The sequence below is a fragment of the Hippopotamus amphibius genome, chromosome 13 (assembly GCF_030028045.1).
Source record: "Hippopotamus amphibius kiboko isolate mHipAmp2 chromosome 13, mHipAmp2.hap2, whole genome shotgun sequence".
Lineage (NCBI taxonomy): Eukaryota > Metazoa > Chordata > Mammalia > Artiodactyla > Hippopotamidae > Hippopotamus > Hippopotamus amphibius.
The window spans coordinates 14,844,495-14,870,498 of NC_080198.1; the positions used below are offsets into that span (position 1 = coordinate 14,844,495).

A 26,004-nucleotide genomic window follows, 5' to 3' on the forward strand; every position below is an offset into this window, starting at 1 on the left:
TCTGGTTCTGAACTTTTGTTTGTTGGGAGCTTTTAAATTACTGATTCAATTTCTGTATTGATAATTTGTCAGTTCATATTTTCTGTTTCTTCCTGGTTTAGTCTTGGGAGATTATACCTTTCTAAGAATTTTCCCATTTCTTCTCAGTTGTCCATTTTATTGGCATATAGTTGTTTGTAGTAGTCTCTTATTATTTTTTGTATTTCTGTGGTGTCTGTTGTGAGTCCTTTTCCATTTCTGAGTTTATTGATTTGAGCACTTTTTTTTTTCTCCCCTGTGATAAGTCTAGCTACAGATTTATTAATTTTATTTATCTGTTTAAAGAACCAGCTCTTAGTTTCATTGATCTTTTCTGTTTGTTTTTTTTCCCAGCCTCTATCATTAATTTCTGCAGGTGTGAAGCTAAGGTGTTCAGTGGACATTTTTGTTTTTCAGATAAGCTTATATTACTCCGAATTTCCCTCTTAAAACTGCTTTTGCATAAACTTTTGAGTTGCTGTATTTTTGTCTTCGGGTATTTTTGTTTTTAATTTCCTCTTTGATTTCTTCAGTGGCCCATTGGTTGTTTAGCCTCCATGTGTGTGTTTTTTTGCAGTTTTTTCCTTGTAGTTGATTTGTAGTCTCATAGTGTTGTGGTTGGAAAAGAGGCTTGATGTGAGTTCATTATTCTTAAATTTACAGAGGACTGCTTTGTGGTCCAGCATGTGCTCTATCCTGGAGAATGTTCCATGTGCACTTGAGAAGAATGTGTATTCTGCTGCTTTTGGATTGAATGTTCTATATGTATCTATTAAGTCTACTTGATAAAATGTCATTTAAGTCCAGTCTTTTTCTTATTGATTTTCTGTCTGGATGATCTGTCCATTGATGTAGTAAGTGAGATGTTAAAAATTCTCTATTACTGTTACTGTTTTTTCTCTTTATGCCCATTAATATTTGCTTTATGTATTTAGGTGATCCAAGGCAGCTGACTGCAGAACCCCAAGGGCCCCCAAGGCTAGCGCTGGCTCAGTGGTGGACAGAGTCAGGGTCAAGAAGACTCTGGTGCACTTTCCAGCCCACTGGTATGTGAAGCCATGTCCTGGGGCTAGTGCTGGCCTACTGGTGGGCAGAGCTGGGTCCTGGAGTCTGGCTGCAGGGCCTAGGGGTTCCAGATCTGGTATCTGATTGCTGGAAGGGGGGGCAGTTTCTGACACAGTTGATATGGGCCTTGGGGTATCTCAAAGCTTGTGTTGGCCTGCTAGTAGCCAGGGTCAGGGCCCAGCTGGTCCCCGGGCTCCCAGCTGGTGGGCATGCTGTGCTGCTGGCTGCAGGATTGTGGGTTTCTTACGTCTGCTGTCTGCTCCCTGGTGGTCGAAGCTGGGCCAGAGGCTACAGCAGGCTTCCTGGAGGGCAGGGTGAGGGCCCACCTGCTCTGGGGCTGCTGCCTGCCCACTGGTGGGTGGAGCTGATTCCTGGCTCTTTGGTGTGCAGAGGCAGCTATAGGCTCAGTGAGTCTTAAGGCAGCCTGTCTGCTTATGGGTGGGGCTGTGTTCCTGCCCAGTTATTTGCTTGACCTGAGGCATCCCAGCACTGGTGCCTATAGGCTATTGGGCCAAGAGAGGGCTGGATCCTGGGGCTAATAAGCTAGAGCAAGGGTTCCACAATGGCATTTGCCAGCACCAGTATCCACACAGTAGAAGGAGCTCCTGAGAAGGTTTGCCACAGTGTGTGTGTCCCCAGGGTGAGCCACATCAGCACCCTGCCTCTCTGTGAGACTCTCCAGGATCAGCAGGTAGGTCTGATCCCGGCTCCTATCCGTTTACGGCTTCTGCCCTGGCTTCTGGAGTGTATGAGAATGTGTGTGCACCCTTTAAGAATGAAGTCTCTGATCCCCCAGCCCTTTTGTTTTCCCCAAACAAGCCCCACTGGCCTTCAAAGCAAAATGCTCTGGAGGCTCTTCTTCCTCCAGGCTGGGGACCCTGACTCGGATCATTCACTCCTGTGGGAGAGTCTCTGCAATGTAATTATTCTCCAGTTTGTGGGTCGCCCACTCAGGGCTATGGGACTTGACTACATCACCAGTCTACCCCTCCTACCTGTCTCGCCGAGGCTTGTACTTTGTGTCTTGAAGGTCTTTTCTGGTAGGTTCCAGTCTTTCATCAGCGGCAATTCTGCAAATATTTGTGATTGTGATGTGCCCTTGTGAGGAGATGAGCTCAGGGTCTTTCGACTCCGCCGTCGTGCCCAGTCTCTTCCAGGTCAGTAGGTTTTAATAAGCAGACTAATTTGTTTTTTTCCATCACTATTATTTGTTGTTTCCCATTTGGTGCTTTAGCTCATTCATTTACTCAACGACTATTTATTTGAGGTCTATTACATGCTGGGGCCAATTCTGGGTGTCAGAGCAGGGAACGAGGTAGGCAGGGTTGTTTCTCTCATGGTGCTTACATTGCAGTGGGAGTGGAGATGGAAAAAAATCACATAAGGATATAAATTAATATAGTAATGATTGCTTTAGATAGAAATAAAAAGGAATAAGGTAACAGCCCCTGACTATTTTAGAGCTGATAATCAGAAACATCTTCTCTTAAGAAGTGACCTTTACGCAGACCATAAGCCAGTTTATATAAGATTTGGGAGAACATTTCAGATAGAAAGACAGCCGTCGCAAATGTCATGAGGTAGGGATGAGTTTTCCTGGGCTCTGGAAACACAGAGAAGGTCAAAGTGGCCAAAGTATAGTCAGTACAGTAGGCAGGTCAGCAAGGTCCTTCATATGGTCACGTGGTTAGGAATCTGGAATTCTGGCTAAATTCACTGAGAAACCGTTCATCTCATCTGATTTATAGTGTGTAAAGTTCCCTGGGATTGTGTACAGATTTCAGAGGAAGACAAAAATGAAGCAAGAAAACCAGCCCTAGGAAAAAGATGTTTTTTGCTTGGTTTAGGGTGGTAGCAGTAGTGGTGAAGAACTATGAATGGGTTTAACATGTATTCTGGAGTTAGAACTGATAGGAAGTGATGTGAAACAACGAGAGGAAGAGTGGATCCAGGAATGACTTTTGGGTCACTGATTGAGATGGAGAACCCAGGGAAAGAACAGTTTAGGAACGCTGATGGATGTTCTTTCATGTCTCTGGACTGGCATTTTCTCAAATGCATTCATTGTTTGGAATATATCCTTGTGACTTATTCTTTTATTTAACAAATATTTAATAAATGTCCATTAGATGCCAGACATGATACTAGATGGTTGATGTTTCCAGTAAAAAAGAAGATGCAGCACCTGCCCTTATAGAACTTCTAGACTAATCAGAGAAATAAACATGGTAATTAAATAGCCCTAGTATAAAAGTAAAATTGCAACAGTGATTAGTGCAAAACATGAGAGGTAAGTGATGTTTTGAGACACTAAAATAGTGTGGTTTGACCTGGTTATGGAAGTCCTGGGAGGTTTCTCTCAAGAAATTCCATTAAGCTTTAAAACAGATCAGTGATCTTGTGAAGAATAAAAAGTTCGAGGCGCTCGTGACAGGAAGAAATTGCGCAAATGCTTACAGGTGATAAAAGATGAGTCTTACCCTGAATTCCTTAACAGCGGAGCCTGCAGCAGTCAGGATATGGGCTACTAATTTATTAGCGAGGGCAATCCTCATAAATTAGGCATAAGGGAAAGGGAGAATGAGGCAGGGAAAAAACGAGAAACTATTAATTGAGGATGGACTATTCAACTGGCCACTGTTAAATGCAAATGATTGCTCTAATCCATGGACCATCCTGTAAAAGGGAGGTGGGACGGGACATGGGAAAAGAAAGAAGGTTGGAATTTATCCACCAGTTTCCTTGTCTTATTGTATAAACCTTTGCTCCATGGGGTGTTGACTCCTCCCTGAGCAGGAATAGGCACCAGGCAGGGTTCCATGGCGTCTCATGCCATAGTGGCAAGGCAAAAGCCTTCAGGAAGAGTTTCATCATGCGTACTCCCTTTCATCTCCACTTGGATTTAGCCTCAGTTGTAGTCCAGGCAGAGCTGCTCGCTCCAGCAGTGGCTGGCACAAGGCAGACCTCACCTAGAGTATACGAGGCATTTGATACAATCACTGTACCAGGAATAGAGTTACCAGGAATGGAGTGAGGAAGGGGATTTGGGAGCTTAGGGGCAGTGGGACCATGCTGGATCTTGAAGACCAATTCAAGGTTTTTGTCACTCTGTTAAGAGCAATGGAAAGCCATTTGGGGGGATCACAGTAGGGAGGAAAGTGGTTCAGCTTAAGTGCTCACAGGGCCGGGCAGTGAGCTGATCCGGGAGATACACAGGCAATAACATCAATAGAATTTAGTGACAGGTTGAGTGTGGGGGACGGGAGAAAGCTAGGTATGAAGGATGATGGCTTGAGTCCTGGGATGGATACTGTTGCTTAAAATACTGAACTGTACAGTTGTGGGGGGTGGGGTGGGAGTGGAACAGTTTTGGAAGGGGGCAAGGATGCGTTCACTTTTGGAACACTTTCCCTGCAGTCATCAGAGAGCAGAGCTCAAGTCAGAAGTTATATACGAAAAACTTCAGACGTAAGAAGAATTCTGGGATAAAAATACCTTGAAGTCATTGGCCGGCATGTGACAATGAAAACCTTGGATGGACGGACACTTTAGAGTGGCAAGAGACTTAGAATTGAGACAGCCAAGCACTTTCAGGATCCAGTAAGTTTGGATACTGTGTTTTCCTCCTGGAGAAATGCAATGTAACAAATGTATCCATTTATTTCAATTACTGCTTTTTAGGCTGCATACATTGAACTGTTTTAGAGATAACAGGTTTGCTTGTTTTCCCCTATTATATGCTCTGACCACATTCTCTTAAAACAAGACATTTCTAAACATGATTAATAAGTCAGCTTTAAACTCAAACTCACCTTTCTAAAGCATTTCGAAGAGGAGTGAGGGAATAAAAAATATATACTGTATGTACACTGCGCAGTGCACATAAAACACTTTAAAAATCACAATTTCCATAGATTCTCTGCTGAGCCAGAGGCAGTGCCTTCATGACCCACTAGCCTAATTTGAAAGTACAGCATGTGGATGTTTGCTTGCAAAGCAACACCTCTACATTGTTCTGAAAACAATCAGATGAATATACACTCCTCTTAATTTTACATTTATCATAAATGGTCCATTTGTAAATAGTCATTCAAATAAAAATACTTTATTTATACCTCATTTACGCTCTACTAATTTATACTTCATTTATAGGTATCCCAGGATCAGAGGCAACCGAAGGTAAGGTTGACATGTAAATTCTGATTCTTCTTATCTGGGTAGAAAAGAATACAAACATTTTTAGAGTACATGAAGCCGAACGTTTATTTGGGAAGTTGAATTTCTTGTATACTGAAAATATTTGTAAACCTTACATATTCATAAGCATAATACAAACACCACCTACAATACAGACACATTTTAATAGAGTTCCACTATGAATATTAATCTAAGCCAGAAAGAAAATCAGGTAAACCAGTTCTACATACCTTTTATCTGTTTTGATGATGTAATCCAACAATTTAAGATATAAACAAAGTAAGCTTTGGCTCAACCCTACTTATTTCACTATGAGAACACCAGGATATATACGACCACAAACTACAACCCCAATCCCATTCCCTTTATAATCAATTTAAAATTGTTACAAGAATCCTATCTTAATGACATGTAAACATTTTTAGGGTTTCAATTTGGCAATTATGTTTTAAATGCTTAGAAAAACACACCCACGTCTCTCACTATTGTTCTCTCTTGAGCTCATCTCTTCCATGAATATAAAGTAGGAAAAATATTATTTCCAGCATAATTTCATTGTGCTTTACACTTTTATAAACATGGATACATCTAAAATATCAGATGCCTTTATACCAACAGAAGAAATCCACCAAATTCACATTTTCTTACAAATACACATGCAAAATTAGTGAAAAACACTTTTGTATAGCAAAGACCCTGCTTAATTATCTTCTCATTAATCATTTTGGGTGGCATGTGCAAATCATACTGCTCATTGGACAGCAGATTTATTTCCTGTAGATGTGTTTTCCTAGAAAAATATATTTATGTATTCACAGGAAAAAAGCTGAGTTGGTATGTGTGGGGTGACTTTGCGACCTATCATTAGATTATAGGTTTGTGTATGAAGTTAGAAGGCATCTTAGCTTTCATCATTTTCAAATTTTTTTCTTCATAAAAAAGAACACCCTGTGACAGAGGTAAGGGAACTGAGATAAGCATTAGCACTTTAGAGACAGTTTGAAGCAAAGGGGTCAAGCAACTTGCCTAAGGTTTATGTACAAAATCAGTGCCGGAACCAGGAAGAGAATGTGGATTTTCCCACCCCTTGGACAGCTCTCTAGGAACTGATGCCCACCAATGATCCGTGAGATTATATACAACCTATTACACTGAAATAATATTGACAGTAGACTAGAGAAAATTAGTCATGGACCTATTCCTTCGGTGAAGATTCCCGGTAGAAACCAAATGCTACTGAGAAAGGGTAATAGAGAGTGACAGCAAAAGGCAGTCTCATTTTTCCAATCCATAAGTTTTGACCATTCAGAAAATAAGAGCAGGAACGTCCTTGTTCCTCACACACTTAAAGGAGAACGCTGCAATCTAGGAAAATCAAGCATTTCATTATTTGTGTTAATTTCTAACTTAAAGGTAATTAAATGTAGAATAAAGCTCATCCTAATGTGCTTTTGAGATTATGTCCAACCTGCATGATTCTGTTAAAACCTTTTTAGCTGATGACAAAGAAGCATAACTGGAATACTAGCGGAACTAAACTCACAAGTCCTCACCTTGGCCTCACTGATAGCTGAGTACCAGAAAGTCCTCCCAGGTAAGTCCAAACATGATGATTCTTCCTTGAGAAAAGTTATGCCTTACAATTAGATGGGGATAAAGCTCAAGGTGCTGGATGGGTGTGTGGATCCCCACATTCGGGGTACGAGGACCACAGTGCCTTCCCACTTTGGAAAGTCTCACTTCAGAAGTGTGGTCAAGTCCTGAGCCCACAACATAGTGTTTTAAGTAAGACAGTCTCTTGCTGCCTATCCATTGTGGGGGACACACAACGTTTAAAACGATAATCAGATATTCCATGTGGATGACTGCATTGACCATGATACACAATGCCTCACTTTGGTCACGAGAGAGAGAGAGTGGGCTACATCAATCAAAGTCAAGGCTTTAACAACATACACCGATCGGTAGAGGTCAAAAAATAAAATCTGTGAGTCAGCTTCACTCAAACATAATTAAGAAATACACTTAAGCGTTTCGTGGTAAGATGAAAAAGTGCTTCCAAAAACTGAGAAGCTTAACACTGAATTTTACGGACATGCATGCACAGTCCTTCATAGTATTTCCAACTTATTTTCATGTATAATTTTAGAAGGACTAGGAGCTCACATCCCAGGACATAAATTCCCTGAATTTGTACCGGCTTTGACAGAAGGATGACAGAAGGAGAACGCAGAAAGATATCCCACCCTGAAGATGTTTAAAATGTGATATAGGCAAACATATGTATAGGAATTTCTACTGTAAACAGTTTTTCTCTTTTAGGGCTGGGTTAGAAGCATACTCCACAACAAAAATTTACTTTGAAAAATATGAGAACATTCCCCTCATTACTTATAGGATATTTTATTTGGAGACTGTTGGAAAAGCATGTAAGAACAAAACCCAAATGCTTTGTACAAAGTCTTCCGTTTGGGAACCTCATGTTATTGGTTGCAGCTGTGGAATGATGAACACTGGTATATTACTATGTACTCTAGCTGTACAGACGTGCCTGTTAATGTTCTTTTTCTCACTTCAAAATAAAACAATCTATATTTTCAATTGTGTAAATATTAACATAATATGTACAATGCATTCATGAAATACATGGAACATACCATTACACAAACATAGGAAAAAGGTAGAAGCAGTCAATTTAGAAATGGGGATATTAAATAGATAGAGACAGTTATTAGATCCCAGCATCGCGGACACCTCCTGCCTGTTCTTTCATAAGTTAACTTCTGACCATTGCTTCTTTTGCAGCTGGAATAGTCCAAAAAAACACAAAAGACATCTGTACGTGTCATAACGGATAGAAATTATAAATCCATGTTGAAAATGAAAAAGTTAGAATTCTGTTTACACGTGACCATCTCTGGGCAGAGTTAGGAGCTCAATAAATACTAGTTGATCATTCACCTAAGACTTCTGCTTCTAAAATTTTTAATAACACATTTAGACTGTATATATTCAGTGAACTGTTTTAATAAGACATTCCTATTCCTCTTTCCATTGTAAATCACCAGTTTGCTTACCATCTTTTAACCTGTCACGAAGCGAAGTCACTACGATAGTTCTTCGAGACTGAATACACAGGCGCATACACAGAAAACCCACAAGGTAGCAACATCTATGCAAACACAGTGAAGAGAAAAACCAGGCAAACATGGAGTTCACTGAATGGACACTTTGGATTCAGTTGAGGTGAATCTAAATACAGGATTTGTTTTGTGTTCTGTATTTTGAGCACCTGAAAACACACACACACACACAGGCCTGTAGTGCTAGGTAGCTCACTTTTTCAAGGTAGTGCTATTTTTCTCAACACGTTTGCAGGATGTTCCAATTCTGGATGAAATCTTCTGCCACAATGTTTCTATTCCTACATGAAAACTTCTTGCTCCCTTGAACAGATAAATATGGAAGGTTGGTGTGAACCGCTGATGTGTTTCTTCGTGCTGCGTTTACGCTCGCAGTGGAAATGTTGCTGTAGAGCTTCCATTGCTTTCCACAGATCCTTTCTCCTTAGATCCAGCATAGGCGCCGATAAATGAGCCATCCTCATTGAATAGACCGTGGTCACCTTCTCCATACTCGACTAAGCTGTCGGCACTTTCTGTGGGCTGCATGACCCTGTTAAGGGACCGAACGCTTCCTTTGAGAGGTTTTTCATCACTGTCACTGGAAAAAAGAAAAGAATAGTTTGACAGAATCGAATATGAGACTCAGGCACCAGTGCTAATAGGTTTTACAGTTTTCTGGATATTCATGTTAGTTCTGAAAGCAGAAAAATCCTAACTGACCCTTTCACAAAGAAATGTTTAAAAAGTCGTTACCAATTTGTGTCGTGCTGAGTAACTGAGAAACTGTTTTCTGTTATCTACCACACTCTAAAATTGAGACACGCAGATATTCAGTCTGTTGATTACATAGAGAACAAATGTTATGTCCTTCACTTTTATTAACTGCTGGAACTCCTGGTCATCAAGTTGCGATCTTCTGTCTTTGTCTCTGATCCTGCACGTTGTTCCTCCAAAAATGTCTCTCTTGTTTGGGTTCATCTGTCAAAATCTGGTTCTTGTAACCAAAGAACTTTCTCTAGCATAGTTTATAAACTCAGCTGTGTTAAATTAAAAAAAAAAAATAGCTGGCATTTTTAGAACAGAAATACTACAAGTATCCTGTATTTATGCTTTGAGTTTTATTCTTTGACAAAAGCAGTTCTGAGTTAGTAAAATGTCTGTAAAGTGATATTGTTCTTAATTTCTAGATTTTTTGAAAAAATACCTACTTCTGTCATGCTGTACACCAACTTAGAAGATTGTGTAAAGTTCTAAACGGAAAATTTGGGAGAAAAATAGAATTAGCATGCGATTTGCACTTTTACAGTGTGTGGCAGTCATGGTGGTGTGCATCAAATAGGTCCATACCTCAGCTTTCTGGAAGCATGGCAGGATGCTACTTCACTGCCCTCTGCATTATGCATTGCCATGTGACTGGCTCTGGCCAAAGATAAGTGAGCAGAGGTGCCACGTCACTTGAGAGCCAGGGCTCCATCTGCCATGTTCTGTTTCCACTGCTGGGTGACCTTGGATGCTCACTTACCAGCCAGCACTCCCAAGTGACCAAGATGGGTTGGACATGCAGTTTGAGAAAAATATTTGCAGTTGTTTTCAGCAGTAGCATAACCCAACCTGTCCTGACTCATACAGTAATCGGCTCCGGAACTGGGATGCTACAGTTATAAAAACAAATACGAAGAAAACCAAAAGACAAAATGTGGCATTACCTTAAGGACCAGGCAACAAATAGAGAAGAAACTATTACCAGAGGCTGGAAAGATGAGAACTCATGTTATGTAACTGTCTCCTGGGATAACTTTCCTGAGAAACATGTAGTTTTGGAGAAAGACGATGGACTATATTAACTAACAAGATGCCAGGTAAATATGGCAGGGGAATGATTTTACTTGTGTTTTTAAAGCAGCAGCAAAATATGAGGGAATGAGTTTTAAATAAGGCACGTCTTAGTTTTTTTCCTTATAAAATTGAACTAGTAACATCTGTCTTTTGAAAGTATTTTAAACAGTTGCCATAGGTCCTCAGTGATCCCTGCCTTGTGGGATTTGCGCCACAATTTCCTAAACTTGCATAATTCTAAGTTTTCTTTCTCTGCCTCTTCACCCTTTAATGCTCAAGTGACTTACCGAAAGTGATTTGTATGTACAAGTAAATACAAAAATATAAAGAGAGCATTTACTAAATGGGAGAAAGAAAAATAAATTTAGAGCAAAGTAGAGCCGATAAGGAGGCTCAGGTGTACGTCAGTTACTGCAGGACAGCTCATCAGAATGCTCCACATCCCTGGTGACAGTAATGGATCCAGGGCGGGGCCAAGCAGAGCCAGTCGAGCCCGTTATGTGCTATGGACGCTGATCTTGTTTGCTAACGGCCACATATGCCTGGAAACTGTAACAGTTCCTTTGGCTGCAGTATACAGAGGACCTGACTGAAAACAGAGGCATCCTAAGCAAGAACAGGTGATGAACAAAGAAGAGGGTGGTGGAAAGGTGAAGATGGACAGTGACAACGGGAGAGTGAGAAATGTAACACACCCACAAGAGGTACCTACCTCATACCAGATTTTTTGCAACTTCTCCCAAATGTGACACTTTTATATCTTCCTAACTTTGGTCCATTCGTGAAGAGTAACAGTCTTTTTCATTCTTTAAAGCTTGTCTTTCCTCCTTTGGATGGACCCTTACCCGAACTCCTCTTAGGCAGAAATAGTTGCTTCCTTTTCCATTCTCTTATTCTCTTTACTGAATTACAGTTATTTGCCTAGATACCTTTTTCCCTCTGCAGACTAGGTTCATCTTGAGGACATGCTTTGTGAGTTAATCAGCTTTGTAGGTACATACCGTAGGTGCACAGAATTCACATTTATTGGTGTAAACTGAATGCAGCCTGGGTTCAGGACGGCCACGGTGAGGAGTGACTTCAAGGTGTTTTAGCTACTCCATAGAGATATTCAATCTAAATAACAAGAATGCCCTTTGCATAACACCTTGAGACTCCATTGCTATCACTGAAGAAGGCCCTATTATTTTTTGTGCAAACTATTCTTTACAGGGGTATTAAAATATAGTCCTGTAATCTTTAAGAAGAAACACTTTTTTATATTTTTAAGCCTAGAACCTGATGAATATCTGCTTTGATACTTTTTTAAATGGAATTACCTGTATTCACCAAAGGTTTCATCTTTCACTGACTGAACTTCTGGGTCTGGATGCAGATCTTCCTTTTCTTTTACTAAAAATAAGTGGGGAGGGGAGTAATACAAGTAATTTGTAGAGACGTAGTAACAGTGCTGTGGAAGATATAAGTCACTGTGTTTGTGGTTGTACCTATCACCCATCAGTTACCACTTCGTTTAAATAAAAAAAAGCAAAAGGATTTTCTGGGATGTCTTTATCTGTCATCAGAGTCACAGCCTGCCGCAGACATGCTTGTGATTATTTAGTATTACGTGGGCAACACGTCGTACTGGAAGAGTCAGGCTTAGTTATGGTCTCTTAATGAAGATACACATTTTACTATCCTAAACTTGTTGAAGATGTCATTGGTTGATGTCAGATCTCTGTCATTAAACTAAAGGGAATTAAAAAGTCAGTCATTTGGTTATTCTCTCCCTCTTACTCCAAGCTGCCCCAATAATCAGACTATTCAAGTCTATAATGACATAGAATAAATTAGATTTATTCTCAGTCGAGGGATACAGAACAAGGAGGCTCTTGCTTCACTTTACTAGGAAAACTCCAACTAACATCTTTCTTCATGGCACCTTCTACTATTACTTGCACAGACCTGAGAGTTTCTCTTAGTTGTCCTAAATGTGAAATGCTGACGTGTTTTTCTTTTAAGGGTATGATTTGAAGAAGCTTCTCCAGAATGTGGCTAGGGTAACATTTCACAAATGACAGTTTGTTGGGGGCACTCAAAAGGTCATGCTGGATCTCTCTGAAGTTTTCCATTAATTACCTAAAGCATTCGTGAGTCATTAAAAATCTAATTCTTAATAATTCAGTCTAAACAAGAAAAAAGTCATATGTGTAACCGCATACATTTTCTATGTAACTTTACAATTTAGAAATTATTCTCTTGTTTGATTGTGCAATATACATAATGGGTTCCCCAAAATACTTGCTGGATGGAATCATAAGCCAGTCAAGAATTTCACACTGATCTGACCATCTACAAATGAGTAACAAGTGGGATCTGAATCTTTCCCCCTATATAAAAGCATCATGAATACTAAGCGAAAATAATAACAAAACATGTATACCTGGAAAAGATAAATTTGGAAATATAAGTAAAGCCAGCTGTTAACTAGGATGACTTTTATTTATATTTTACGTACCATTAATTCAAGAGGCAGTGTATCTGATATATGTCCTGGTAATAAGAAATGTATTGCCAGCAATGGTTAAGTTTAACACAGCTGACTAGCGGAGCGCGTACTCTTAGAATGTACTAGTGCAAAATCTCTCAGGGTCATGAAAACGTACAGAGGCATACTATAACTGGGTCCTTCTTAAAACATTAAAATATATGTGTGACTTAGTAACAAGTCTTCCCAACATCTGTGATACTTTACAGATAGAGAATAGAAGCTTAGATGTATTATATGCCTCACCAGAGCCTATTTTATATAGCAGAAACGAGAAAACAAGTAACCACCTAGACCATACGTATTCCCTTTGGTTAGTTAATATAGGAACTTTTTTCCCTCTCACTATACTGTATGCCAAATGTGCTACTATAAATCTGACTTAAACGTGTAATTAAAAAAAAATTAAGGATGTCTCTGAAAAAGGCCTCCTAGAAATTAAATAAAATTTAATAAAATTCCAAGTCCCTTAAGAAACTTTACCTGAGTACTTTCCACCTTTGTTCCTCTTTACAAAGCAAACAGTCAGCAATATTAGCGTGAGAAGAGCAATCGCACACATCAGTCCGATAAACCAGCCTTGCGTGGAGATGTCGTCATATAAACCAGCATATTCTGTTTACAAAGAGAAGTCACCCATTGAGCACTAGAAACAGTCTTTGGAATTATGCCCCTTTGGGGAAAATTAAACATCATTTTTAAATGTACAACATAGCGTCCATTTTGTTTTTTCCTTGGAGTGAGCCTAGGAGGGACCCTTGAATGACGTTTCATGGGGAGAATACTGATAAATCGTTCATTCATTTTTTAGAAAACGTGGGTCTGATTCTGAGGATGAAAACCAAAGAGAGACAGTTGAGACAGATCACGTTAGGGACAGCAGCAAGCAAGCAAAAGCACACGCTGCCTTGGCTACATGCAGATTGCTACGGAGATTCTAGGGGGGTTGTTTTCGTTTCCTTTTTAGTTTGTTATTAACGCATGTTAATTAGCAGCAGAGAGTTTTAGGCAGCTACTCCGGTGAACACAGGAAGGGATAAGTCAGACTTTGGTGAAACATTGTTCATTCTGAGAATTTTAAAGCGCTATGCCGAAACAAATGGAAACTGCGGTTTTTATAGCTAACGTACTTCATATTTTTACCTCTAATATACGAAGTATGTAAAATTAATCTACAGAACACAGATGTATCGTCTAAGACGGCTCCAAACAGAATCTCATTTCTCACCTCTCCCTCTTGTCTCAATTACATCTTCAAAAATGCTATTGTTATCAACCCAATTCTTAGTCAATAGGCGAACTATATGTTCAGCTCCCGGCTCAAATGCCTCTACTGGGTGAATCTTTTGAGTAAGATTTACTCCTTCTGATATCTTCCCGACACTTTTACCTAAGAAATGTACACAGTTAAAGCATGTGAATTGTCATCACTGAAAGGTACGGCATGAAAAGTAAAAAAGTATTGTTATTTGCGATGAATAAGAGAGCCATTTGTAGCATTTTTTTTTCTCAGTTTCTGAATAAGATCAAGAAAATCAACATTTCAAGATTTTCTTTTTAATATGCTGAAATGGAGTAAATGAAATGACCTTAACTCATGTCCTTTTAAGATGATGCACTCAGTGATGAAGTAATACTATAAATCTGCCTGGTCATATGAACGGTTTAAAACCAAACATAGGCTCCAAAAAATTATATACAATGTCATTTTGTGCACTTTGGACTTTCACAAACCTAGCAGGAACTGAATATGGCAATTTTGGCTTATAACTGAAAGCATAGGCATTAAAATCTTAACTCTATATTACTTCTTTTTGCCTTGGCTGTCTTCATACATATTGATGGAAGAGCATCATAGTATGCTCATATATTAAATATTCAAAATTTGTAGAAACTTAAGCTATGTAAAAGTGCAGGTTTAAAGGTACATTTAAATGAAATGCTTTGCGTTTTCTGTTTGCGAAATTTACACTTTTCAAAAGAAACGTGAATATGTCAATATATTAATTGTAGAATATCCATAGCAGATAAATGGATGACTCAAGTATAATTAAAAATATACATTTCATTTCTGATGTTATTACAAAATATCTACAATATTTTTGCTTTTGACCCATACTTTTGCTAAGAATTAACTCAATAAAATAAATGTAAACCACGAAATGTTAATAATTTATATTGAAAATAAAATATATTCCAGGTGAGAATATTAGGAGTTATTAAACTGTTTTAAATGAGAATGTGTCACATGTTAAAATTTAGTTTTAACTTTTCACCACAGAGTAAAAATTGATTGTATAGTTACTGATAACACAAGGACATCATTAAAATGGCACCATGGGAAAAATAAGACCAGTTATATTAGTTAAAGAAAGCCTTCAAGACTGAGCACCATTGAAACAAAACACAAGTAATTTTGCCTTTGAAAACCAGAAATTTAGTGTTACATTAAGTAGCGCAAGCTTTTGAAAAATCGAGCAAAGCAAGTGTTTGATTCAAACCAGTAATGACACCAAAGAGTATATTTGATTAACTCCATTCTTTCCCCGCATTTAGATCATGGAATGAGAGCCACCTGAAAATCAGAGTGACAACCAGAAAATGATGGAAAACAAAGTGCTTGTGTATCAAATCTCATTCTCTGCTTTAATGCCAGATGACCTTAAAAGAGGCCACCTAGGCAGAGCAAAAAGAAAGATACACAGAAATAGACTCCAATTTACACAGCAGTTATCATTTTTAGAGTATTTAGTGATAACAGGATGGATCTCCTCAGTAGAAATATATATACATGTATATTTTTTTTTTTCTCCTTTTTTCAAAGATCATGCTGAAATCAAGTGGGAAAGGAGATTATAGTTTCTTTCCTGTAATTATGGCAAGACAGGCCTATAGAAGAGAAATCAGTGTCAACTGGGGAAGGGGACAGTAGCTGAAAATGCAGAATCCTGAAAAAGAGCACAAACACACCAGTAAGAAACATTTTCAAATTACGACACATGAGAGAAAAAAGAAATATGCTGTCAGACACTCAGGCACATTAGTTTTACCTTTAATTTGCAGAAAAGATGTAGCATCATTTATAAAACCACATAAACAGCATTTTCTACCCTCTGAAAACAATTTGTCAAACACAAACACAACCAAGCCCAAATTCTCCAGCTATTTCCATATATAGTAGAATGCCCAAGTCTGTAAGGCAATTTTGGGAATTTTCTTTTCTTATCTGCCACAAATTGCCAGGAATGAGATAAGCATTTCTGACACTTACTATTGTCATGGGCCTAAAAAAAGACAAAAAGCCCTATCCATGCCTTAAACTCTGCTTTGGAAAATACGAAAGTTAAGTATTTACCACTATTCTGACTTATTTTCTGTGTGTTGTATACTTGATAACCATTTGAACTCTCGAGAGATACGAACCTTTTAGTTACTAGAAAGTTTTCAATCACCATCTTTAAATCTACCTCTTATGAGTAGGTAAATGAGTTCTTCATTTCACTTGGTGTCTCATTCATCCTTGGGAACAACTGGTGGGGTTTTGGGGAGACACTATTTTGGATAGATATATATATATTTTCCCCATAAATGGGAGTTTTGAGTATTTAGGGAGTCTGAGGAAAACATAAGCTCTTCATTATTTAGATACAGTAGGAATAAAATAAGAGAAAAACAAACTGACAATAAAGGTCACAGCATAACCAATCACAGAAACACACTGATTTTACACTGATTCACAAACTTACATACTTTTCAATATGTATCTTTTATAAATGATAGACAATTCCATTTTCTTCATTACTGTTTTCTCTTTTCCCATTGATGCTACCTTTCATGTAATCTACAATTTAGGAAAACATTCAGAACACTGGACATGTAGCATAAGACACATAAATGACTCATTTCTCTTCCCTGCCATCTCCCATTTCCCTTTGCCTGCCTCACTTGAATTCTACTCGAGGTCCTCTTTTTAAATTGATTAGTGTGTATATCCATTCCTCCAATCCATTTCCCTTTCTTGTTCTACCTTATTTTCTCTCCTGATGCTCTGTTGATAACATAGAAAGCTTAGTAAAAATACTGCTAAAATCACAAGTGGAGAAATAATTTGGGAAGGGAAATGGCCTGAGTTGGGAAAAAAACAGAAAGGTACAACTGAATTAGGAGAGTTGTACAAATGAAACCGTAGATTTAGGAGCCATTTTCAAGCTAGTTACTTGGCATCAACCAGTAGAGAGTAAAATAAAATTGATATATCAATCAATGTATATGAGTCATGACATGGAGGTGAAATGTACTAGATCAGTGTTGCAAACTGTCTACCAGTGCAAGAGGCAAATATCTTCCTGTGTAGAAAGACTTCCAAAAGAAGAACATCCCTCTACTAAGCTTATGAATAACTTTTTGACCTTATGTCCCCCCATTTTAATTAAGTAAAATTATAGTTCCTGACCTTGTATACACGAAGGCTATAGTTTGATTACTGTTGTGTACAAATCCATAAACTGAGTCAGTGTGAACTTTAGAAACGAGATAAATTCCCTACGTCAGTGGAAAACAGAAGGTCAGACAGATTGAGAGATCACAGTCGTTTCTTTTTTTTTTTCTTTTTTTTTTTTGGCACATGGGCTTAGTTGCTCTGTGGCATGTGGGATCTTCCTGGAGCAAGGATCGAACCCATGTCCTCTGCATTGGCAGGTGGATTCTTAACCACTGCGCCACCTAGGAAGCCTGACAGTCATTTCTAATTGATAGTGACTAGCATGGTGCATTCTTTTCAGAGCAGTATACAGCATACATAAACCTCCTGTACTTACTCCCTTCTCCTAATGTGGAGCTCTCTTCTGTGACTGGTTTTCCACAGCCCTTTGAAGTGCAAGCCCTCAAGTAGAATTTGTACTTGGTAGTTGCATTGAGGTTTGAGAGACGCCAGCTGGGCTTTGACGGAGTTGTAATGTTGATATCATTTAGTTCCCCAATCTCATAGGTGTCATTTACTAAAGAAATAAACATGAATATCAGTGCCTCAGGTTTCACAGCCTTAACAACTCAAGTTGTGCTGTCCCTTGTTTTTGCTTCTTTCGATACATATACTTGGGGTCTGCAAGATACTATCTTAATTATCCATAACTATCAATTCTTTGAGATAGATAAAATTATGATGATGTATTATTCATGGGAAAATTAAGGTCTAGCAACAATAAACACCTTGCCTAGATCTAGAGCCACTCACTGGCAAACTGGGATTTGAATCCAAACCACAGCCTCTTAACCCTAGAGCCCATGTTCTTAATCACTACGCCATACTGAACAATCACTCCAGCTTTACCATACCTATTAAAAATGATGAACTTTCCTCCATTATTATATTTTCTTTGTATCCTTAAGTACTTTTTTAATTTCCATTCAGTGTAATAAATGGGACAATGATTTACATGAGTGTTCTATACTTTCTGGTTTAATACGTGCACCAAATAAGTACTCAGATATTGTAGACTCAAGAAACCGATAAATAAATTATATATTTTAAAATATCTACTGTATACTAAGCACTATGTAAAGTGCTATATGGAAAAAGATGTTTTAGATAGTGCCTTTCAAAAAATCTGCAACGTAGCTAGATCATATTTGTGCAAGAGCACAAAATACTGTATGGTTGCCATAAGAATAATCCAAGAGAGGACATGATATGTCCAAAATTGTGCAGTCAGTAGGGGAAAGAAAAGGACTAGGGTGAACACTCTTGACACTCAGTCCAAGAAACCATAAACAATGTATTTACTCTTTAACATAAAAATGCCTTCATTGGTCTATATAATGCAACGAGATGAATGGAAAAGAAAAATAGTCCAGCACTGGAAAGAAGTAAAATAATCACTGTTTGTAGATTATTGGAGAGCATTCCTGTAAAACACCACCAAATCAACTGAAAAACTACCACCATCGATGTAAGAATTCAGCAACGTACATAGAGAGCTCTCATATACAAACTCAACAACTATTTAGAACATATAATAGCCACAAAAACATATAAGCCATCTAAAAATATTTCAGTCACTTAATATTAAGAGAGCAAAATAAGTATACAATCATATCACTTTATTAAGAAATCCACATATTAAATAGTACAGTAACCACTGCAATTGTTACTATGCAGCCTTTTCTCTATATAATCTAAGAGCCTGTTTTTTAAATAAACATATATATTATATACAGATCAACATGAAGGTTGGAATTTAATGTTGAGTTTTTTTATTATTAGGATAAAGATAAGGCATATCTTTACCAAACAAATTGACATTTGAAAAATCTCCAAATATTTCTTTAATGCTTTCCATATGTTTGAAATCCAGTTCATGGAACAGTGTAGGCTTTAGAGTTCAGCATCTAGAATGACTGAGCTGGGTTTGAATCCTTGTGTAACACTTATTTTACTGCATGGCTTTACGTAAGTGACCTCTATATGCTTCTCATCCATAAAGCAGTGATGGTACATACCTCACAGATTTCCTATTTTAGTGAAAAAATGCAGGGAGAGTACTTAGTACTTACTGATTCTGCTATATGTGTAGCAAAGACTCAAAGACGCTAAAATACTGCCTCTATTACGCTATGCCTGCATCCATTTAATCATAGGTACCCAAAACCGAACAGGCCATCAGAAGCTAAAGCTGATACCTGACCTAAATTGCTGCAAGCCTTGAATTAATTGGTGGTTGTTCAAGGCTATGATCCAGTTGACTTTTGCAAGCAGTGTAGACTGGGTTTCCGTAGTCCTGGTGTTTTTATTGTTTAGGAATTCACGTCTTCAAAGTTTAAAATTTTTCTATGAGCTCAGTCCCATAATTTCCATTTTGAGATGGTGCTTAGATTTGAAGACTATTGGAGACAGAAGTTGTTATGACTAAAATGACCTGATTTCATCTAGACATGTTTTGGTTTTGCTTTTTGGTTTGCTTTTTGTTTGTTTGTTTTAACCTAATAGCACAGCAGCATATGGGGAGAGCTTGGGTAATGGTCCAAAGACAACTCTTTAGTTCTCTCAATATTACATGATTGTACCACTGGGCTACCAATAGAGGATTCTACAAATACAAATATATGCAGGGCTGAGACTGGAAAAATGCACCAGAGACAGAAGAGGCAGTGTAGTGTGAAAGTTAATGTGCTCTGAATCTCCAATACATCATTTACTAACTTTTTTCTTTGAATATTTCCTAATGCTCAAGGCCTCTTCTATATACATATTAAATGCACATTTTCTGGTACATATTAACATATTTTAGCCTTTGTGGGCCATGCAATCTTTGTTGCAACTACTCAGCTTTGCCACTTTAGTGAGAAAGCAGCTATAGACAAATTTAAGTGAGTGGACATGGCCGTGTTGCAGTAAAACCTTCTTTATAAAAACAGGCAACAGACAGTAATTAAGACAATATGGTACTGGCACAATAACAGAAATATAGATCAATGGAACAGGATAGAATGCCCAGAGATAAACTATGGTCAACTAATTTATGACAAAGGAGGCAAGGATATACAATGGAGAAAAGGCAGCCTCTTCAATAAGGGGTGCTGGGAAAACTGGACAGCTACATGTAAAAGAATGAAATTAGAACACTCCCTAACACCATACACAAAAATAAACTCAAAATGGATGAAGGACCTAAATGAAAGGCCAGGCACCATACAACTCCTAGAGGAAAACATAGGAAGAACACTCTTGGACATAAATCACAGCAAGATCTTTTTTGACCCACCTCCTAGAGTAACGGAAATGAAACCAAAAATAAATAAGTGGGACCTAATGAAGCTTAAAAGCTTCTGCATAGCAAAGGAAACTATAAGCAAGATGAAAAGACAACCCTCAGAATGGGAGAAGATATTTGCAAACGAATCAACAGTCAAGGGATTAATCTCCACAATATAGAAACAGTTTCATGCAGCTCAATGTCAAACCAACAAACAACCCAATCAAAAAATGGGCAGAAGACCTAAATAGGCATTTCTCCAAAGAAGACATACAGATGGCCAAGAGGCACATGAAAAGCTGCTCAACATCACTAATTATTAGAGAAATGCAAATCAAAACTATAATGAGGTATCACCTCACACCGGTTAGAATGGGCATCATCAGAAAATCTACAAACAATAAATGCTGGAGAGGGTGTGGAGAAAAGGGAACCCTCCTACACTGTTGGTGGGAATGTAAATTGACACAGCCACTATGGAGAACAGTATGGAGGCTCCTTGAAAACCTAAAAATAGCGTTACCATATGATCCAGCAATCCCACTCCTGGGCATAAACCCTGAGAACACCGTAACTCAAAAAGACACATGCACCCCAATGTTCACTGCAGCACTATTTACAATAGCCAAGACATGGAAGCAACCTAAATGTCTATCAACAGATGAATGGATAAAGAAGATGTGGCACATATATACAATGGAATATTAATTACTCAGCCATAAAAAGGAACGAAACTGGGACATTTGTAGAGACATGGATGGGCCTAGAGACTGTCATACAGAGTGAAGTGAGTCAGAAAGAGAAAACCAAATATCGTATATTAACGCATATGCAGAATATAGAAGAATGGTACAAATCAACCAGTTTGCAAGGCAGAAATAGAGACACAGATGTAGAGAACATATATATGGACACCAAGTGGGGAAAGCGGCGGTGGGGGGGCGGGGATGAACTGGGAGACTGGGATTGCCATATATACATTACTAGTAAGAAAAGAAATATCAAATTGTACACTTTAAATATATGCAGTTTATTGTATGTCAATTGTATCACAATAAAAGTTCTTAAAAAACAATGACAACAACAGGCAAGCAGGCTGCATTTGGTCTGCAAGACCGTTTACAAACCCCTGTGCTATAAGGGAGTATGCTAGCCTACGAACCATGAATTAGATTCTCAGCATGGTAAACCAAATACTCAACCAAAAAAATGAAACATTAATAGGTGAATCCAATTCAAATATGTACTTACTTATCTGGTACTGTAATAGATAGCCAGTTAAGTTTCCATTCAATTTCTCAGGTAGCCCCCAGGATAAAGTGGCAGTGTCTTTATCAACTTTGATGACCTTGAGAAAAGTTGGCTGTTCAGGTACTGGAAAACACAAGACCAACAATAGACACTTATAAATCGGTAAGTTTCTTTTTAAAAACATTACAGTTTTTTATTAAATTGAGAAACTAACTCACGTGATGTACATACAAATTAACGACGAATAAGGAAAGGAATGTGTTGGCTACTGAGATACTTAATTTGTTATTTTAAATTGTTCTCTATTTATAAATGGGATATTTAATATATTCTACATTGTTATTCTCTCACCTCCTTCTGGTGTTTGAAATATATAAGGCTCACTCTCTGGACCAGCTCCTTTGGAATTATAGGCTAAAACTGTTAAGTGAAATTCACTAAAGGCATCTAGGGAAGGAACCATTCCATAGTTTCTTTGTCCTGAAAATCTCAGAATGTTTACTTCTTTGGGATGTGTTCTTCCATCCAATAGACTTTTTGTTTTCCACCAGTTTACCTGCAATGAAAATAGGAACCCTTTAACATATCAGCTGTGGTAGGAGACTCTTTCCTGTAAATCAGTTCTTATTTACAGGAGGTATATTAATTCAAGAAAGAGAAGAAAACCTATGATATAAACCTGATATCCTTTCAGATGTCCATGGACTCTTTCCTTTGGAATTGCTGACCAGGAAACTTTCACTAATGTGCTGTTTATAACATCCACTCCATGGATCACGGGAGCTGTATCAGGATCTGTTAAGCACACAAGAAGGATTAGCTTCCAATAATCTCCTAACACCATCATTCGGATCCTTTTCAAAAGGTGATCTTCCATGTTTTTTAATCTGAGGAAAACGCTTTTCTCAAATCAATTCCAAATGGAAGCAAGAGAGTTTCTCATTAGAGAGGAGCGTATTCTATGTGTCAGACACTGTTCTAAGGGCCTGTACTGGATTGGCTCGCATTAATCCTTAGAACAACCCTATCAATTGGTATTATTATCCCTGTTCTACAGGGGAGCGAACTACAAAGGAGTAAACCAAACCCGCGGAAACCAAGACTAATAGTTCACAGTGAGAAGTCTTGTATAGTGAGAATTTAGGGAGCAGCTGAATAAGGAGCTAGGCATTTCACATTCTCTACCTTCTCCTATTCTTGGATCAAAATATTACTTTGGATACTGCAAAAACAATGAGAAGAACTCCTACCATGTAGTGATTTGGAATGCAGCGTCTTTCCTTTTTCCAATAATTTATTTGCAGCTGTTATTATCATATAAGTATTTAATAATATCATATCTCAAAACTCTTTGTGTGTGTGTGTGTGTGATTCTATACGCAAATGTGGGTCTGCACCTCATCTTCATTAGGAAGGCTCCAGCCCTGAGGCCAGGGTGTCGCAGCAGGTGGCTGTGAGGGGGTCCTTGAGAAGTAAGGACACATGCGATTGGAAATCCTATGACAGTTTTGCTTTTTAACTGTGTGCAACTGATGATTCCAGGTCTTTGATTTACATTACAGAAATAGCTTTTTTGGGAAACTGAATAAAATTTAACCTTTCAACGTTCTTCCTTACCACTCTATACTGACCACCTCTCCTGCAGTCAACCGTAGAGTAGAAACCGTGTTGTCTTTTTATTTCCTATGGCTAGTACATGCTCTTTGCATGCAGTAGTTGCTCAAAAATGTTCATCAGATCATCAACAGAAGTGTAACATACTTGAGAGAAACTACTCTTGAAGTGCTTGAGGTTTCAAGTGCACCACTTACAGTCTTCTCCAGAATAGAGAACCACTGCCTGAGGCTCAGGGCCAGAGCCCAGGTGATTGATGGCTTGGACCTGGACATCATACGGAGCGTAGACAGCAGGTGTCATCACCCGCAGGGTGTGGTTTGTGACCGTTTCTTCCTCCCACTCCACCGGGGCTCCCTGCGGTTTCCAGGTCACTCTGTACTCCAGTCCGGGTCCATTCTGCTCCATGGGTTTCAAAGGCTAAAACAGAAGGCCAGACTCATCCCGCGTGACCACAGATATGCTGAGTCAGAGACAGAGACGCCACCCTAAGTGGCATAAGAAACATTGCAATAAAGGGATCATTTCTTGGGAGCTCTTCAATTCCTCTCTATGGCTTGGAAATTCTTGTGCACAATTTTGTCATTCTGTAAGCTTAAGCTTGAAAGTTACTCCCTCACCTCCCTAAGTAAAAAGAATCCCACAATTTAGATGCCTGGATTATGCCCTTGTGGTTAAGTCTATCTGTTCATATGTGAGAGAATTTACTACGGAATTCCACAGAGGGTTTTAGCTTTTGTTTACACTTTCTTCTGTATTCTACTTCTTTTCCTCACTCCCAAAGAACTGGCAGAAATAAAAAGGACATAGCCATGAATTCCATAAGTGTAAATGGGGATTTTCCACGGCTTCTCAGTCAGAACTCTTTCCACCTGACTCCATCCATCCATCTCTATCTTCCTTCCAAGAGGAGAGAGAACAAGTAAGTATTTTTTGGATATTGTGTATTTTTATGCACTGGTACCCAGAAGACGTAGCTCCTCTTTATAACAAAATAATTCCCCAGCTCCTTGCCCATTCCGTTTCTATCTCTTTTAAGAGAAAGTGCTCCCCACCCTCCACTTTATTTTGCTGTATGGAAATATGTAGTGGAGGAATTTCTCATATAGGAAATTGGTTATTTCCACTCTAGTTTTTAATCAAACAGTACCTTCATTCAAAAAACATTAATGTGATTTAAACTAATATCACAAAAATGGGAATGTGCGTTTAAATGAATCAGTTACACAGAATACATAACAATGTGATTTTAGTCGTAGAATTGTGAAGGTCACTTATATAAGTAGTAGTTGCGTCTGTATGTGCAAGTGATTCAATAATATCACATATAGTGTTCTTACAGATTGTGCAGTACTTCTTGACTCAGTCTACTTTCCTAAAAGACTTATTAGAGGGATTGGATGGAATTAAATTGAAAATATAGCACTCTATCAGCAAAATAATTTCAAGCCTATGCTTATTCCAGGGTGAATACTTCAATTAGCTAGGAGGAAAAAATATCAAAACAAAAACTTTTCACAGTCATTGCTTATATTTTGCTTTCAAAGTTTTGCCCCAAGATCTTTTCTACTCTTATATAAATTCACCAGCGGCTTTAGCATTGCCCCGATAAATCAGACCACAAGCTTTTAGTCCCATACTACAATTTCCTTCAGCCCCAACTGAAAATAAACGTGTACAAATACTATTATTCAATTTACACGTTTTGCTTCAAGAAAAATAGTTACATTTGATAAAGCTCTCTGGAAAATTTTAAAACAAACTGAGCCACCATAGGCGACAATTTTAAGAAAAATCTTATTTAAATTGCCAGCCTCCTTGGGGCCTAGACTCCCAAAGAAACTGCAGGAGTACTTTCTATTTGGCTTTCAGACAGTGGACAACAAAGCCTGAGCAAATTCTCAAATAGCCTCCAAACAAAGATAGCAGACTAGGGGAGCAAGAGGAAACCAGGGATGTGGGTGGTGGGGAAAGATCACCAGCCTTCCCTCTCCTCATGAAGCTGCTCGGAAGGAGGGAATCTCTATAAAAGAGGTTCTTAACTTGATGTCTAGGCATCTCTAGATGGGGTCCGTGGGTACCCTTCAAAGGATCTGAAAAGCCATGAAACGGTTAGGAAAACTCTATGTGTAATGTTCTAACACAAAACCAGACTTCTATCATATTTTCAAAGAGATCTATGAACAAAGCAAGGTTGTAATGACTGATCTATAAACTGGACAGATTTTCCATACTGCCTAAATTCATTTTAAAGCTAGTGGATTTTCTTATTATACTTGCAGTAGAAATAATATATCCTAGGTCCTTTAGGAGTTAAACAACTTGGCTGTGATCACATAATCAGGTAATTCACAAAGTTCCTATTTTCCAAACAGTAGTGAATTGGGTTTTGGGGGTTTTTTTGTTCGTTTTCTGCAGTCTTTGAGATTAGACATTTGCTCTTTTACTGAAGTTCAAATTTAACATAACTATATCTGCACTTAAGAATAAAGGGCAAAGTCAAGCAAAACTCATCATGATATAATTATTTAACCAACCAGGTTGCAGTGGGCTCTTTTTCTCTGTTTTGAGGGATAGGATATCATCATTTTTTTTTTTAACACTTAAAACATATGGG

General features: G+C 38.3%; 1 protein-coding gene and 2 long non-coding RNA genes across 18 annotated transcripts in view; 2 read left to right on the forward strand and 1 right to left on the reverse strand.

Moving 5' to 3' along the window:
* The window catches only part of LOC130835142 (uncharacterized), a 32,728-nt gene extending 25,854 nt beyond the window's left edge, over positions 1 to 6,874 (forward strand). For 2 of the 3 annotated variants that reach the window (XR_009048836.1, XR_009048834.1), the window contains 4 exons: positions 954 to 2,240; positions 4,501 to 4,683; positions 5,236 to 5,262; positions 6,777 to 6,874. This is a non-coding gene — a long non-coding RNA (uncharacterized LOC130835142). Of the gene's footprint in view, positions 1 to 953; positions 3,312 to 4,500; positions 4,684 to 5,235; positions 5,263 to 6,776 lie in introns of all 3 variants that reach the window. The other variant, XR_009048835.1, reaches the window with a different exon arrangement.
* Positions 6,875 to 7,692: 818 nt separating this feature from the next.
* CHL1 (cell adhesion molecule L1 like) overlaps positions 7,693 to 26,004 on the reverse strand; it is a 214,671-nt gene continuing 196,359 nt past the window's right edge. For 9 of the 14 annotated variants that reach the window (XM_057706444.1, XM_057706438.1, XM_057706446.1 and 6 more), the window contains 9 exons: positions 23,585 to 23,807; positions 22,453 to 22,568; positions 22,125 to 22,329; positions 21,774 to 21,896; positions 17,589 to 17,768; positions 14,000 to 14,161; positions 13,255 to 13,386; positions 11,561 to 11,633; positions 7,693 to 9,003 (listed from right to left, as the gene is read on the reverse strand). In XM_057706444.1, coding sequence (XP_057562427.1) covers positions 8,787 to 9,003; positions 11,561 to 11,633; positions 13,255 to 13,386; positions 14,000 to 14,161; positions 17,589 to 17,768; positions 21,774 to 21,896; positions 22,125 to 22,329; positions 22,453 to 22,568; positions 23,585 to 23,807 — 1,431 coding nt within the window. In that variant the 3' untranslated portion in view covers positions 7,693 to 8,786. Of the gene's footprint in view, positions 9,004 to 9,613; positions 9,656 to 9,752; positions 10,058 to 11,560; positions 11,634 to 13,254; positions 13,387 to 13,999; positions 14,162 to 17,588; positions 17,769 to 21,773; positions 21,897 to 22,124; positions 22,330 to 22,452; positions 22,569 to 23,584; positions 23,808 to 26,004 lie in introns of all 14 variants that reach the window. The other 5 variants (XR_009048833.1, XR_009048832.1, XM_057706449.1 and 2 more) reach the window with 5 other exon arrangements.
* LOC130835143 (uncharacterized) lies at positions 21,819 to 24,287 on the forward strand. Its single transcript, XR_009048837.1, has 3 exons — positions 21,819 to 21,935; positions 22,468 to 22,638; positions 24,172 to 24,287. It is a non-coding gene; the product is annotated as an uncharacterized LOC130835143 (long non-coding RNA).